A 15,114-nucleotide genomic window follows, 5' to 3' on the forward strand; every position below is an offset into this window, starting at 1 on the left:
AACAAATGGTAACAGTGTCAAATTTAACTTTGCATCATCTTGAAAAGCTATTTCTTTTGTTATGTGGTGAACAACAAGTTGGGGCAGCACCGAGTCCAACCACAAAGAAATGAATTATCTGGATGAAACAAATTATTTTGAGGGGTTTTATTTTTAAAAGACATACAGGCCATAATGAAAATTAGCTTAAATGAAACAAAACTAACGAGTCTATTTTTAAAATATAAGTAGTAGAAAGTATAGATATTTACGGAAGAGGATTAGGGCCACTGAAAAATAAAAAATAAAAGTTTACTGATTTTAAAGTTTTATTTCAATTTAGTATTGGAAAAAAGTCAGAATTCTGACTTTTTTCTCAGAATTCTGACTTTTTTCTCAGAATATTGGATTTTTATGTAGATGGGCACCATGAAGGAAGAGATGTGGAGCACTCAGCTTCACTGACAAAGATGTGAGTTGTTTGAGAGGGCCAGTGACACATTGGTGGAAAATGACGGAATTAGGCAACTTTTTAAGTGCCCGAGGGGTCCCCTCATTAATGGAGGAGCACAAGGTCATTTAAACAAGAGAGTTAGTCTCTAAAACAGACATGGCTATGGCTTGATGCTAACATGTTTGTTATCTGTCAGAATTCTGAGATTAAAGTCAGAATTCTGAGAAAAAAGGAAGAATTCTGAGAAAAAAAAGTCAGAATTATGAGAAAAAAGTCAGAATTCTGAGAAAAAAAAGTCAGAATTATGAGATTAAAGTCAGAATTATGAGAAAAAAGTCAGAATTCTGAGGAAAAAAAAGTCAGAATTCTGAGGAAAAAAAAGTCAGAATTATGAGAAAAAAGTCAGAATTCTGAGAAAAAAAAGTCAGAATTCTGAGATTAAAGTCAGAATTATGAGAAAAAAGTCAGAATTCTGAGATTAAAGTCAGAATTATGAGAAAAAAGTCAGAATTCTGAGGAAAAAAAAGTCAGAATTCTGAGGAAAAAAAGTCAGAATTCTGACTTTTTTTCCAATACTAAAATGAAAAAAAAAAATTAAAATCAGTAAACTTTTTTTTTTTCTTCCCACTGGCCCTAATCCTCTTCTGTAGATATTTGCCAAAATATGTAAAGAGTAAAAGTAAAAAATAATGACACCATTAAATTTATAGCCAAAAGTTCTACTTCAGTAAAGTAACAAAGTATTTCTACTTTGTTAATTGACACCTCTGTGTGGGAATCATGATTAGTAGAAAACATGCCAGTAAGACGTACATGAAGAATCCATTATTTAAATAAATCAGATTTGTTTTGGTCTAGTTGCTCAATAAGCAGTAAAATTATTATAAACTTTGAAATAATTGGAAAAAATTTCGAAATATCAAAGTGTAAACTTGACAGAACTGTTTGTTGTTCCTGCAGCTTCTGGACATGAAGGTGTTTGTGGACACAGATTCAGACATCCGGCTGATACGCCGGCTGAAGAGGGACGTGTCTCAGCGTGGACGCGACATCAACGGCATCATCAAACAATACAATAAGTTTGTGAAGCCAGCGTTTGAGCAGTACATCGAGCCGACGGTGCAGGTTGCCGACATCGTGGTTCCCAGAGGTTAGTAGGAATGTTTCAAACTGACGCTATTCTCCGTTAACCTGACTCCGTCAGATGGATTTGCTTCACATATCCATCTGGAAACCTTCCGTTGAAGTAATTTTGGGAAGGGGTGAAAATCCTGGTTAGCTGATTGGCCTATGTTGGTGATAGACGGTCCAAATAAACCAGTCAGATCAACGAAGCATATGACGTACTAACAGCCAGGCTACTCTTGCCGAAACCAGTCGGGAGAAGAGCAAAAACATCTTTTCCTCTGAGAAAAGCCTCCAGAGCAGTGTTTTGCTCTTCATACTCTGTAATTCCGATAAAACTTGCTCGTTAGCCACGCTAACGCTAGTTTCATCGGCTGAAGCCGCCATGTTCTTTAGACTGAACTGTCGCGATTCTCGTTGCGTCACACCTTAACCCGCCTCAAAGCCAACGCTGATTGGACGTTCGTTTGGTGAACGGCTCCAAATTTTCTTCAACGGAGAGTCTCCAGACTGATTAGCGAGTGAAATCTCGAAAGCTCGCGAGATCAGGATGGTCTCACGAGGCTAATTCTCCGTAAGGATCTGCTAGAAATAAAATCTGCAATTATGAAGGAAGAAAATGATGTTTTTCTGTGTTTTCTGTCACTTTTACTCTGATTTATACCGTTTTTCTGCATTTGCAGGCTCTGTTAAAGTTGCGGATTTCATTTGCTCAACTTTGTTTTCCTGCAGGTGGAGACAACTTTGTGGCTTTAGATTTGATCGTTCAGCACGTCCACAGTCAGCTGGAGAAGGTGAGGATTCCCAATAATTTCCCGACTGTTTCACTGACTCAGCTAAAGCCTCACTTTAGTTATTTCAGCACCTTTCAGACAGAAATGCGTTGATGTGTGTTTGAAAAGTGCTGCTTCAGCTGCCGGCCCTGATAAGACTCACTGTTTACCGAGCCGAAGAACAATTTGAACAAAGTCTGCTTTATTTGGATAAAAAAGAAAAAGATGTGGCGTTTTTAGCTGGGCTGCTTCTGCAGTGGTTCGATACCCTTGGGATGAGAATTTCCCCCAATAAAATGGAGAAGTGTGGAGCTGCTTGTAAAGTGTGGAGGTGTGAACATGGCCTGTCAGGTTTTAAAGGCAGAAAGGTCCATCTTTCCAGCTTTACAAGATTTTTTTCTTTTACCTTTTGTTACATTTGTTTTAATTCATTTAACATATTTTTTAAAACGCTAGAATAACCTAAATAAGTAATAAGAAGCAGTGTTTAACTTTTCAGTTTCTTAAGAGACATGAAGCTGTCTAAACCAACCTTGACCCATGAACAAAAGGAAAAGGATGTGAAACTTAAACAGCTGCTGATTAGAAACAGATGGATATATCATGTTTTTTCATTTATTCACTGCTGTTCCCTCTATCTGCTATCTCTGATGTTTATTTTGATTTCTTTTTCCTTTTAAATTCTGGTTTGTGTAACAATCCTCATTGTATCGCTTTGATCATGTAGACAGAGGAAGAAAAAACAATATTAGCTTTAAAAACTGGAAATTTTGATCCATCTGTCTTTTTATCTGTTTACCTGTTAATTGATCCTTCCTGCCTTCCTTCCTTCCTTCCTTCCTTCCTTCCTTCCTTCCTTCCTTCCTTCCTTCCTTCCTTCCTTCCTTCCTTCCTTCCTTCCTTCCTTCCTTCCTTCCTTCCTTCCTTCCTTCCTTCCTTCCTTCCTTCCTTCCTTCCTACTATCTGTCCATCTGTTTCTGTGACTTCCGTCTGTGAAATTGAATTCTGGTAAATGACTAAGATGTCCAGTAACCTTGTTCCAAACTGAGGAATATCTAAGAAATGCAGCAGAGAAGCATCTGAGAACCAGAAATGAGAATCCAATGGTTGACAGTATTTTTTTAATATGCCTATTATTATACCTATTATATTATTATATAATTTTACTGAAAATTTAGTCCATATTATTATATTATATTATATTTCTTTTTCAGGATCTCAGCAAAAAAGCAAAAAAATCGGTAACATTGGGGTCTAAAAGTAATTTTAAGACTTTTTAAAGTTTGAAGAGACATCAAAGACCTATTTGTCTTAGCATATCAACACTTCTGCCCAACATGAGGAAAATATTTTGCCCCGTTTAAAGGAAAATCTGAAGGATTTAATCATGTTTGTGCTTCAAACATTCTGCAGCCGGGAATGAAAACTTAAAAGTTGTTAGAACTCCTTAGCAAGATGTTTTATATTCATCTTCAAATTTTGTGCAATTTTTGCCCTCATTGTAGATTAAAATGTCAAAAGTCAGCTACTAGTAATGAGTAATGCATCCGTTATCTGCTGATGAAATAAAAAATACAAATAGTTTACAAGTCCTGAAAACCTTTTTCATTTAAAAGTATTCAGATCACCTTCAGTGCGGCTTGATTTTCTCCTTTTTGAATCATTTGCAGCTCTAAATCGTATATTGAATTATTTATGCCATACTTTTTTTGCTCCATTTTTTAGCCGTCTACTTGTACTTTTTTTTTTCAGTCTAAGCAGGAAGCGACTTTTAAAGAAGAAAAGTAAACGGCAGTGAGCCAGCTCTCCCTGCAGCTTGCTGATAAATGCACAGCCATTTTAATAAAGAATTTTCCAAAATTAAATGTTAACGAGTCCAAATAAGATGAAATACAATTTCAGTCAAAAAATTAGCACCTATATTTACATAAACTTTGTTTGCTCCCTTCATTCCCCATGCCTCATCTCATTATTCCTCACTGCACCTCAGCGACCGCGCTAAGGCTGCTCTTCAGTCGTTATCTGAGATTAATGACGCCGTAAGCAGAGGAGAAGTGTCCTCCATCTTTCTTCTTCTCATTGCGCTGTCATCCATTCACTTTACGACTAACAGCTAACTATGATCGGTTCCACCTTCAACTTATTCATTCACGGCCATCAGCAGAGCACATCACTTACGCTCACTGAATGACGCCTGCAGTCTGCAACATGAATGGAGAGGAAACTCCTCTATGCTGGGGAGAAATAAGTATTAGATGCACCGCCTACTTTGCAGGTTTCCCCACTTCCAAAAGAATGAAGGCATTTCCATTGTAGGTAAAATCACTAGGATGTTCGATTCAATTCAGTTTATTTATATAGCGCCAATTCACAACACAAGTCATCTTAAGCCACTTTGGAGTTCAGCAGATCATGCAGTCAAATTGATTCAAAGTTTTCTATCTAAGGAAAACCAGTTGATTGCATCGACTCATTGATTGGAATGCAATCCCTCACACTAAGCATGCTTGTAGCGACAGTGGAGAGGAAAAACTCCCTTTTAACAGGAAGAAACCTCCAGCAGAACCAGGCTCAGTGTTAGCGGCCATCTGCTGAGGCCCACTGGGGTTCAAGGAGACAGAAGCAGAGGATGAAGAGAGCACATCCAGTCAGTCACAGTCAGAGAAACAGGACTACACTGGAAAACACACTGATCTCAAACGTGTATAAACAAAGGTGTTGATAGCAGCAGCACAGCTGATATGAAAGCATATTTTAATTATTTATCAAGCTGCTGTGCTGGAGTCTACCCCAGGTTTTTAGATGGCTCTTTGGTTTGAACGGCGTGTTTGAACACGTGCCTTTGATTTTTACCAGGCAACCAGTTCAATGGAGCAGATGATGTAATGTGTGTTATATGCACTAAAATGCAGATTATTAATCAAAAGTAATTGATAACTAATTTGATTTCGATTGAGAATTGATTATTTTCAATCTGGTTAAATCTTAAAATAGATTACTATATTGTTATTAAACCTATTAAACCTATTTAAAAAAACAGTATTATATTAACTTTCAACAGCAAATTCATAGAGTAATAGTAGCTCATAGCAGCTGTAAGGAAAGTGGAGAATATATATATTTTTTATTCGGTTATAAGAATTTATCTTTAGGGATTTATATGAGAATCAATTAGATTCAGATAATTGTTTTTGTTTTTTGACACTTTTTTTTTTTATCATAAAATAGGATTTCCAGGATTTATTTTTAGATTTTCTCTCCCATGAACTTTACTGACAATGAAGATGACAGACCTCTTCGTACTCTAGAAGTGAGAAAACTTGCTTAAAGTGGAACGCCTTTTCTTTTTTTTTTTTTACATTGGGCCCTTGATTTTACGTTATTACATCATGTTCTACTCACCCATATGAGTTTTGTGTCATGTGGAGCCGTTCTGAAGATATTCAGATATATATTATATCCAAGTAATGTCTTCCTATGGGCAACGAGTTGAAGCCACAAACTAAACTGTTCATAATTTATCATTTATGGTACGCCAGCATTCTTAACATGTAGGCGAATCACTGTCCACCAGACATCCGCGGTTATATCTTTTATATTTATATCTTTTAAAAACAAAGCAGAGTGTGTATGACGTTATCCGCGCACGCCGGCTACAATTCATTCATCCTGTCCGCTGAACTGCTGCTGGTTTTACTCACTGGAAGATGTCTAGTGCTAATACCACAGATGATCTCACTTTCGAATTGGAATTTAAAGATTCAGATTAGCTAGCGTAGCCGCCTGTGGCCCGGGCTGCCTGTCACGACTCCAGTCTGGTGCGCGGGGAAGACGTTAGTTGGATATAACCTAACGGAATATCTTCAGAACGGCTCCAAATGACACAAAAGTCATGGGTGAGTAGAACATGATGTAATAATGTAAAAAAAAAAAACGGCGTTCCCCTTTAACCTTTGTGCATCAACTACTTATTTTCCCCTGTAATTTATCCCAATTAAGTTTCAAAATGAAAACAATTATTGGGAATACTTTGATTGACTTAAAATCACTTAATTACATTTAGACTTAGACTTTATTGCCATTTTGTCCACACAGAGTAAATACTAAAAGAAACTTTGTTCAGTAAGCTGTTAAGACATTTCCATTTTTAAAATGCAGCAGTGATAAAATGTAAACATGGTTATCAAATATAAATGATAGACTAGTATATGATTTCCAGTTTTCCAACGTTCAGCGTTTTTTTCCCAACTCCCATTTTATACAACATTCAGCAGTCTAATGGTGGTGGTAATTGATCTAAACAGGAAGTTTAGATGCTGTTTTAACTCCTATCAGAATCAGAATGCTTTATTTTAATTTAGCCATTGATTTATTGTTATAAGTTGTTACTTTCACTTAGTTTTTTTTTAGCAAAAAAGAAGGACCAACAAAAAAAAAGTCCACTGAAATCAAAAGTAAAAAATCCAACTTTTTCTTGTCATAATTACCTTTTTAGGGCCCCGATTCTCTTTTAAATTTTCCAAATAGGAATTGGATGAGCCTTAAACTCACGTTGTTGGACTAATTTTGTCTTTTTCACAACAGAGTCAGATGGAAAATTAACCAACTTTGTGTTCAAGGATTCTTTTGTCCTAAAAAAATGTAAAATTGATCTTTTAAAACCGCTTTTATTGGTCATCTGCTGGATAAATGCAGACACTTCTTCCTAAATTAAACCGTAAAAGATTTCCTCTTTAAAGTCTCTACTTTTAGGTCATATACTTGCAGTATGTGAATTTCATAAACAGCAGCTTTATATGAGGGTTGATCTGTAAAGGCTTTGGCTCAGCCTACCAGGCAAATTGTTGAGATAACCGATAAAATCACTGTTTCAAACTCTCTTTAAAAATGAAATAAAATGGTTTCACTTACTAAACCTGATTTATGACACTGTTAAACTTTTGTTCAGCCAGACATGAAATTAATATTCATGGTTGAGGTGTCTACAGTCATACGTTTTAGCAGACAAATGTGTTTTTTTTTTTCTTTTTGGCTTTAGAGGTTTGATTTTCTTTTATTTCACTCACACTGTATGTGTTTCTGTGTGTGTCCTCGTATGTGCCTGACCCCTCCTTGCCTGGCTGAATGCTGTGTAACCATTCCAGCGTGAGATCAATGTGAGGTACGACTGTAACGGCTTTTTATTTCATTATTTTTCTCATTGCAGCCAAACATTTGCTTCACACTCCCTGCTGTTAAAAAATGAAGATGGGTTGTGTTTAGGATCCTCTGTAAATGGAGTGTTTGATAGTTTGGGCGTTTCGTTATACAAACATTGATTTTTCATTTTCTCTCACCTCTTACAAATATTAATTAGGGTAATTATTTGGTGTTTGTTACAGAAGAGGATTAGGGCCACTGAAAAATGTTAACTGATTTTTAAATGTTATTTCAGTTTAACATAGGAAAAAAGTCAGAATCTGTTTTAGAGACTAGCTCTCTTGTTTTAATGACCTTCTACTCCTCCATTAATGAGGGGATCCCTCGGGCACATAAAAAGTTGCCTAATTCCTTCATTTTCCACCAATGTGTTACTGGCCCTCTCAAACAACTCACATTTTTGTCAGTCAAGCTGAGTGCTCCCACATCTCTATCTTCATGGTGCCCATCTACATTAAGATAAAAAATTTTGAGATTAAAGTCAGAATTCTGAGAAAAAAGTCAGAATTCTGAGATTAAAGTCAGAATTTTGAGATTAAAGTCAGAATTCTGAGATTAAAGTCAGAATGCTGAGATTAACCCCTAGAACCCTACGGACCCACCGGTGGGTCCAGCTGCTACGTGACCTCGTAATTTTAACAAACCCCCAGTATTGATGTAAAAAACACATTTGGCACAGTTTGGTGACATTTATTGATAAATGTGCCAAAATGGCAAATTTCTCACTAATACCATTCTAAAATAAATATGATTCATCTGATTGAGTCCAAATTTGGTATATTTTTACACAACATTTAGATTTAAAAGTCTGTACTACTTTTTTGTGCTATAAATAATATTTTGGTAGTGTTTTGCAATGTTTATTTCAAAGAAAATTTTGGTGAGGTACAAAAAATGCAAAATATTTTGTATTTTGTCCCTAATGTTTCAGGCAGGGTCAAAGCTACAATGGTGCTGACACCAGAAAACCATTCTATGACATCTTACCTTTACAGACGTACCAAAAGTTTCTTCTTAAATCTAATAGCTGTGAGGCTATAAGTGATTTACTTTTGTGTGTTTTTGTCAGGCAGAAATTTATTTATACCCCCTTAGGGTGTAAGAGGTTAAAGTCAGAATTCTGAGATCAAAGTTAGAATTCTGAGATTCAAGTCAGAATTCTGAGATTAAAGTCAGAATTATAAGAAAAAAGTCAGAATTCTGAGATTAAAGTTGGAATTCTGAGATTAAAGTCAGAATTTTGAGATTAAAGTCAGAATTTTGAGATTAAAGTCAGAATTCTGAGATTAAAGTCAGAATTCTGAGATTAAAGTCAGAATGCTGAGATTAAAGTCAGAATGCTGAGATTAAAGTCAGAATTCTGAGATCAAAGTTAGAATTCTGAGATTAAAGTCAGAATTCTGAGATTAAAGTCAGAATGCTGAGATTAAAGTCAGAATGCTGAGATTAAAGTCAGAATGCTGAGATTAAAGTCAGAATGCTGAGATTAAAGTCAGAATTCTGAGATCAAAGTTAGAATTCTGAGATTAAAGTCAGAATTCTGAGATTAAAGTCAGAATTATAAGAAAAAAGTCAGAATTCTGAGATTAAAGTCAGAATTCTGAGATTAAAGTCAGAATTCTGAGATTAAAGTCAGAATGCTGAGATTAAAGTCAGAATGCTGAGATTAAAGTCAGAATTCTGAGATTAAAGTCAGAATTCTGATTAAAGTCAGAATTCTGATTAAAGTCAGAATGCTGAGATTAAAGTCAGAATGCTGAGATTAAAGTCAGAATGCTGAGATTAAAGTCAGAATGCTGAGATTAAAGTCAGAATTCTGAGATTAAAGTCAGAATGCTGAGATTAAAGTCAGAATGCTGAGATTAAAGTCAGAATGCTGAGATTAAAGTCAGAATGCTGAGATTAAAGTCAGAATTCTGAGATCAAAGTTAGAATTCTGAGATTAAAGTCAGAATTATAAGAAAAAAGTCAGAATTCTGAGATTAAAGTCAGAATTCCGAGATTAAAGTTGGAATTCTGAGATTAAAGTCAGAATTTTGAGATTAAAGTCAGAATTCTGAGATTATTTAAAGTCAGAATTCTGACTTTTTTCCCATATTAAACTGAAATAAAATTTTAAAATCTGTTAATCTTTTTTTTTTTTTTTTTTTTTTTTTTCCAGTGGCCCTAATCCTCTTCCATAGTTTGTAAATTATATATATAAACGTTGTTTTGTTTCCATGTATCTTGAAAAACAAAAAAACATCCAATCAACTTGTTGCCAATTAACGCCTCCTTTACCTTCATCCAATCTGGTTATAATTTTCTCTTCTCCCAAACTGTAAAAACTGACCTAAAAATAAGTATAAGAAAGGGTATTTGCCCTTAATTTGAGCAGGTAAATAAGAAAATATGTTGATGGAATGAGCATTTTTGCCATTAAAATAAGAAAACTAGATCGTATGCCTTTGAAATAAGGTGATGGACTATTTTATTCTTATTATAAAAGTAAATCAATTCATTCTATAGGAAAAATGTCTTTCTTACCTGCTTAGTTTAAGAAAAAATGACAAACTCAGGTTTCAGTTTTTCCAGTGCAACTACCATGGTGTCAAAATTATTGTTTATTACTCAAGAAGTAGCATAAATCCTACTGATTAAAAACACTTATAGAAGTTATAGTATCAACTTAAGCATTTTACGCAAGTAAAAGTGTAAATGTACAGTTTTTAAAACTAAAGTATAAAAAGAAAGTGAGAAAATGTTAAGGACAGTTGCTTAACTGCACTAGCCTGTTAAAAGGAACGTTTTTCTACAATTCTGGATGATAATTTATTATCAGGGTTTTGGGTGAGGACCCATATGCAGAGGCGATTTCTAGGAGTTTTAATGGGGCAAAAACAGTAAACGAAGGCAGGAATCCAAAAATCCAACTAATAATGAAAAGCAAACCACAACTATGGAGACATTTGGGAAACCAAACAGGAGGAGCCAATGAGAGACGAGGTAGGTGGAAGACAGCAAAGACAAGGAACCAACAAGGAGTGAGAGAAGAGGGAGAGCATATATAGCTGACTGAGACAAAGGCAGGGCTAACGAGCTGACAAGGAGCAGGTGTGAGAGGAGACAACGAGGGAGCCAAGGGGAAAGGAACACACATAAGAGGACAACAGAAAAACATGAGAAGTGACATAAATCGAAAGTTACTACCGTAACTACGGTTCTATGAATCCCGGATGACCGCCAGAGGCGGTGCTTCAAGCACTGAATGATCATTCATGCGCATGCGCAGGTCGAGTATTAATGACAACAAAGTCAGCTGTGACCTGCCGGGGACCCACGTGACTCTATATAGTCACGTGGCACCCGGCAATCAATCCCTCAATCTTCTCGCGAAAGCAGAGATTCCGAGGGACCAAGCACTCTGGCGGTCATCCGGGATTCATAGAACCGTAGTTACGGTAGTAACTTTCGTTCTATTTCATCCCTACTGACCGCCAGAGGCGGTGCTTCAAGCACTGGATAACTCATATCAACAAGGTCACGAGGAATCAGCAACATTCAAGGAACAACGACTACACCACCCACCTAATGTGATGTAGAGGCATGCTGCTCGAGGATTCCCTGAAGCGGATGGGGCGCAGCCACATTCACCCTGTAGAACCGAGTAAAGGTACTAGGTGATTTCCAGGAGGCCGCACGGCATATAACATCCAATGGCACCCCAGTCATAGCAGCAAACGATGTCGACATGCCCCTTGTAGAGTGGCATTTCACTCCCGCCGGCAGTGGCCGGTCCTGCAAGGCATAAGCCTTGGAGATCAAATCCACAACCCAGTGTGCAAGTCGCTGCTTAGAAAGTGCCTGACCCTTCCGTGAGCCAGCGTAGCAAACAAAAAGGCTATTTGTCTTTCGGAAGGATGCAGTGGCATTGATGTATGTCTCAAGGGCACGAACAGGACACAGTGGTTCAGAGGGACTTCCGGAGTCAAACCGGGCAAGATGGAGAGGCTGGGTGCTGCCTGCTGGCAGTGATACCTTAGGAATAAATGCTACGTCAGCCCACAGTGTAACGCCTGAGCCATCAGGATTCCACCGGCAGCAGGGTTCGGCTATCGAGAGAGCCTGTAACTCCCCTACACGTTTTGCGGAAACCATAGCTAAAAGGAACGCAGTCTTCAGTGAGAGCCATTTGAGGTCCACCGACGCCAGGGGCTGAAATGGGAGGGACCGAAGAGCCTCAAGCACAAGAGAAAGGTCCCACGCCGGTGCCACAGGGCGGTTGGGTGGGTGCAAACGCCGAGCACCTCTTAAAAACAGTACAACATCCTTGTCTCGGCCCACAGAACAACCATTCAGCCCAACATGCCAACAGGAAATGGCAGCCACATACACCTTTAAGGTAGATGGAGACCGTCCTTGATCCAGCAATGCCTGCAGGAAGGTCAGTATGTCAGAAACTGAACACTGCACTGGGTCCTGCCCTCTATCACGGCACCAGGTCGCAAAGACCGTCCACTTGTTAGCATAGACAGCTAGCGTGGACGGCGCCCATGCATTAGCCATTGTATGCCCTATGGACCCAGTGTATCTTGAGAAGGTGGACCCCGGCCTTGCAGGGGCCAAATCCAGAGCTGGAGCCGGTCCGGTTCGGGGTGCAAGATCTGACCCCCCATCTGGGAAAGAAGATCTCTCCTGGAGGGGAGACGCACTGGCGAGCCGGAGCTGAGCTCGCACAGTAGAGGAAACCAAGTCCTCGCTGGCCAGTAGGGGGCCACCAGCAGGACCCTGTGCCCCTCCTGACGTACCCTGAGGAGGGTCTGAAAAAGTAGGCTGAATGGCGGAAAGGCATAAAGGAGGGTCAGTGTGCCAGAGCATCGTGGCCCAGAGGGCTGCTGTTGTCCAACGAGAACCAAAGGGGACAGTGAAATGCGTCCCTTGAGGCAAAGAGGTCCACGTCCGCCCTGCCAAAGACCTTCCAGATGCAGTCCACCACCTCTTGGTGAAGCTTCCACTCTCCTGGAAGCGGCTTCTGACGGGATAGAAAATCTGCTGGCACGTTCTCCGGCCCTGGGATGTAGGCTGCTCTGAGGCTGGCTATGCGTGGAGCTGCCCAGGTCAGAAGCCGTCGAGTCAAGCACAACAGTTTCCTTGACCTCGTTCCCCCCTGGTGGTTGATGTGAAAGACCACTGTGGTGTTGTCTGACCTCACCAGCACGTGCTTCCCCCGCAAGCCTGGAAGAAAGCTCTGAAGAGCCAGAAGTACAGCCTGTAACTCCAGGACATTGATGTGTTCCCTGCCCTGCCGCTGGGACCATGTCCCCTGTGCCATTTGACCCCGCCAGGTTGCACCCCAGCCCGTGGAGGATGCATCTGTAAACACAACTTCCCGACGACACGGGAGGGAACCGAGCGGGACCCCTGTGGTCATAAACAACCTCACCCTCCATTGGGACAGAGACTGAAGACACTGAGGCCCCACCCGAAGTCTTCGGAGACGATGAGTGTTCCGTGTGGGATCCAGATTCAAGCTGTTCAACCACATCTGGAGGGGCCGCAATGACAGCAGCCCCAAGGGCACCACGACGGACGCAGCTGTAAGCATGCCCAAGAGTCGAAGATACCGTACAAGAGGCAGCGCCATGCCGCGCCTGAATTCCGGGAGCACGCTCAATATACTGTCCACCCGCTGGGGGGACGCGCGAGCAGTCATTGAGATGGAATCCATGGCAATGCCCAGGAAGACAGTCTCCCGTGAGGGAGTCAGACTGCTCTTCTCCATGTTCACCTGCAAGCCCAAGCATCCCACATGATGGAGCACTAACCGAGTATCTCGAACCGCCTGGTCCCATGTCGCAGCACAAATGAGCCAGTCGTCCAGATATGGGAGGATCCTCAATCCCTGTGCCTGCAGAGGAGAGAGGGCCGCTGCAACACATCGGGTGAACACCCTGGGGGACAGTGAAAGTCCGAACGGGAGGACCCTGAACTGGAAATGCCTCCCTTGAAAAGCAAAACGAAGAAACCGCCAATGGGGCGGAGCGATCGGAACGTGAAAATAAGCATCCCTGAGATCTATGGAAGTGAACCAATCGCCCGGGGAAATCGCCTGCAACACTTCCTTGGTGGTCAGCATATGAAAGGGCATGGCCTTCAAGTACACATTCAGGCCTCTGAGGTCCAAGACTGGACGCAGGCCCCCGGTCTTCTTCGGAACCAGAAAATACGTGGAATAAAAGCCCCCTGGATCCAGCAGGGGGTCCACAGGCACTATAGCACCCTTGGCCAGCAGGGTGCAGATTTCTTGGTTCAGTGCCTGTGCCTTCACCGGGTCGTGGATCACAGTCATCCTGACCCGACCAGGGATAGGTGGCCGGCGGCGGAATTGAAGACGGGCCCTAAGGCATCATCTGCGGGTCCCCCGGCCCTTCGAAAGCCCGGGAGGACGCCGGCCAGACTGCGCGGCTCGAAAGGGATGAAAGGACCTTGTCCCAGCCTGGTCTCGAGCTCTGTTCCTCCGATCTAGAGCAGGTCTCTGGACTGATCTCTGACCTGATAACAGACCCTGGGGCTCAGTGGGAGAAGGAGAAGGCACCAAGGACCTCCGTGAAGGACCCGCAGCTGCCCAGGTGCTTACTGGCTGGCGATCACGTCTGTGAAGCCCTGCCAGCTGTTGCCTCGTTCTAGAGGCCTGAGCTGTACTGTCCAAGGCGTCCAGTGCCGCAGAACCAAAAAGCTCCCCCGGGACCACAGGCAGGGCCCGGAGGGTCCTCCTACAAGGCTCAGTTAGTGGTGACTGCGCCAACCAGACCTGGCGGCGAGCATGAACCAGTGTGGAGAGTGTGCGTCCAAGTTCCCTCGTCATAAGAGCAAAGGCCTGCAGAGATGCATCAACCAGGCCTTGCGTGGCATGATCCAGCGGAACAGATTCCAAGGAGGAAGACAGGGCCAGCATAAGATGGGAGAGAGAGTTCCCAATCCGGCCCATGCGGGCCCCAGAGTCATAGGCCTTGCAGAGAAGATCGTCGGTAATACGGCACTGAGGACGCGGACAACGGGCATTGGGCCGCAAGGCCTCATCAGGCGGGATTATAAGAGAGGCAATGCCCGGTTCCACCGCTGGCATCTGCCCCAAGCCAACCTTGGGTGCCTCCTGCATAGCTGCCAGGACCCTGCCATCCGTCGTCAGACGTGAAAACGCCTTGGTGTCTGACCAGCAAGCATGCAGTTCCCGCACATACTCCGCCGAGGGAGGAACCACAAAGGCAGTCTCTGACCTACTGCGCCTAAAGAAGGCGCTGGAAGCCGCAGGCTGGGCCTGAGGAACACTAATTTGTAAACGGGCACGAGCCGTTCGAATAGCGGATGTCACAGACTCCCCCGTATCCTCCTGGGAGGCAATGGAGTCCGACCCAGAGGCCCCGGAGCCCAGCTCCGGAAGGTCCTCACAGAAATGGGTGCCAGAGGCCGCCACAGAAACAGCATCGTCGTCATTGACTGACGTTTCATCCTTTTCGGTAGGGAGAGCCGTGCCACGATCACCAGCAGTCTGAAAGGACTGGAGGAGGGCTTTCATTTGGGCCAGCTCAGTAGTGAGATGATCCA

The 15,114-nt window shown here is 41.7% G+C and overlaps 1 protein-coding gene across 2 annotated transcripts in view; it reads left to right on the forward strand.

The window, feature by feature from the left end:
- The window catches only part of si:ch211-243j20.2 (uridine-cytidine kinase-like 1), a 53,619-nt gene that overhangs the window by 24,025 nt on the left and 14,480 nt on the right, over positions 1 to 15,114 (forward strand). Inside the window, exons 6-8 of one of the 2 annotated variants that reach the window (XM_038304147.1) lie at positions 1,394 to 1,583; positions 2,291 to 2,352; positions 7,476 to 7,492. In XM_038304147.1, coding sequence (XP_038160075.1) covers positions 1,394 to 1,583; positions 2,291 to 2,352; positions 7,476 to 7,492 — 269 coding nt within the window. The remainder of the gene's footprint in view (positions 1 to 1,393; positions 1,584 to 2,290; positions 2,353 to 7,475; positions 7,493 to 15,114) is intronic. The other variant, XM_038304146.1, reaches the window with a different exon arrangement.

This window comes from Cyprinodon tularosa, unplaced genomic scaffold (genome assembly GCF_016077235.1).
Source record: "Cyprinodon tularosa strain WSP-4 unplaced genomic scaffold, ASM1607723v1 ctg526, whole genome shotgun sequence".
NCBI lineage: Eukaryota > Metazoa > Chordata > Actinopteri > Cyprinodontiformes > Cyprinodontidae > Cyprinodon > Cyprinodon tularosa.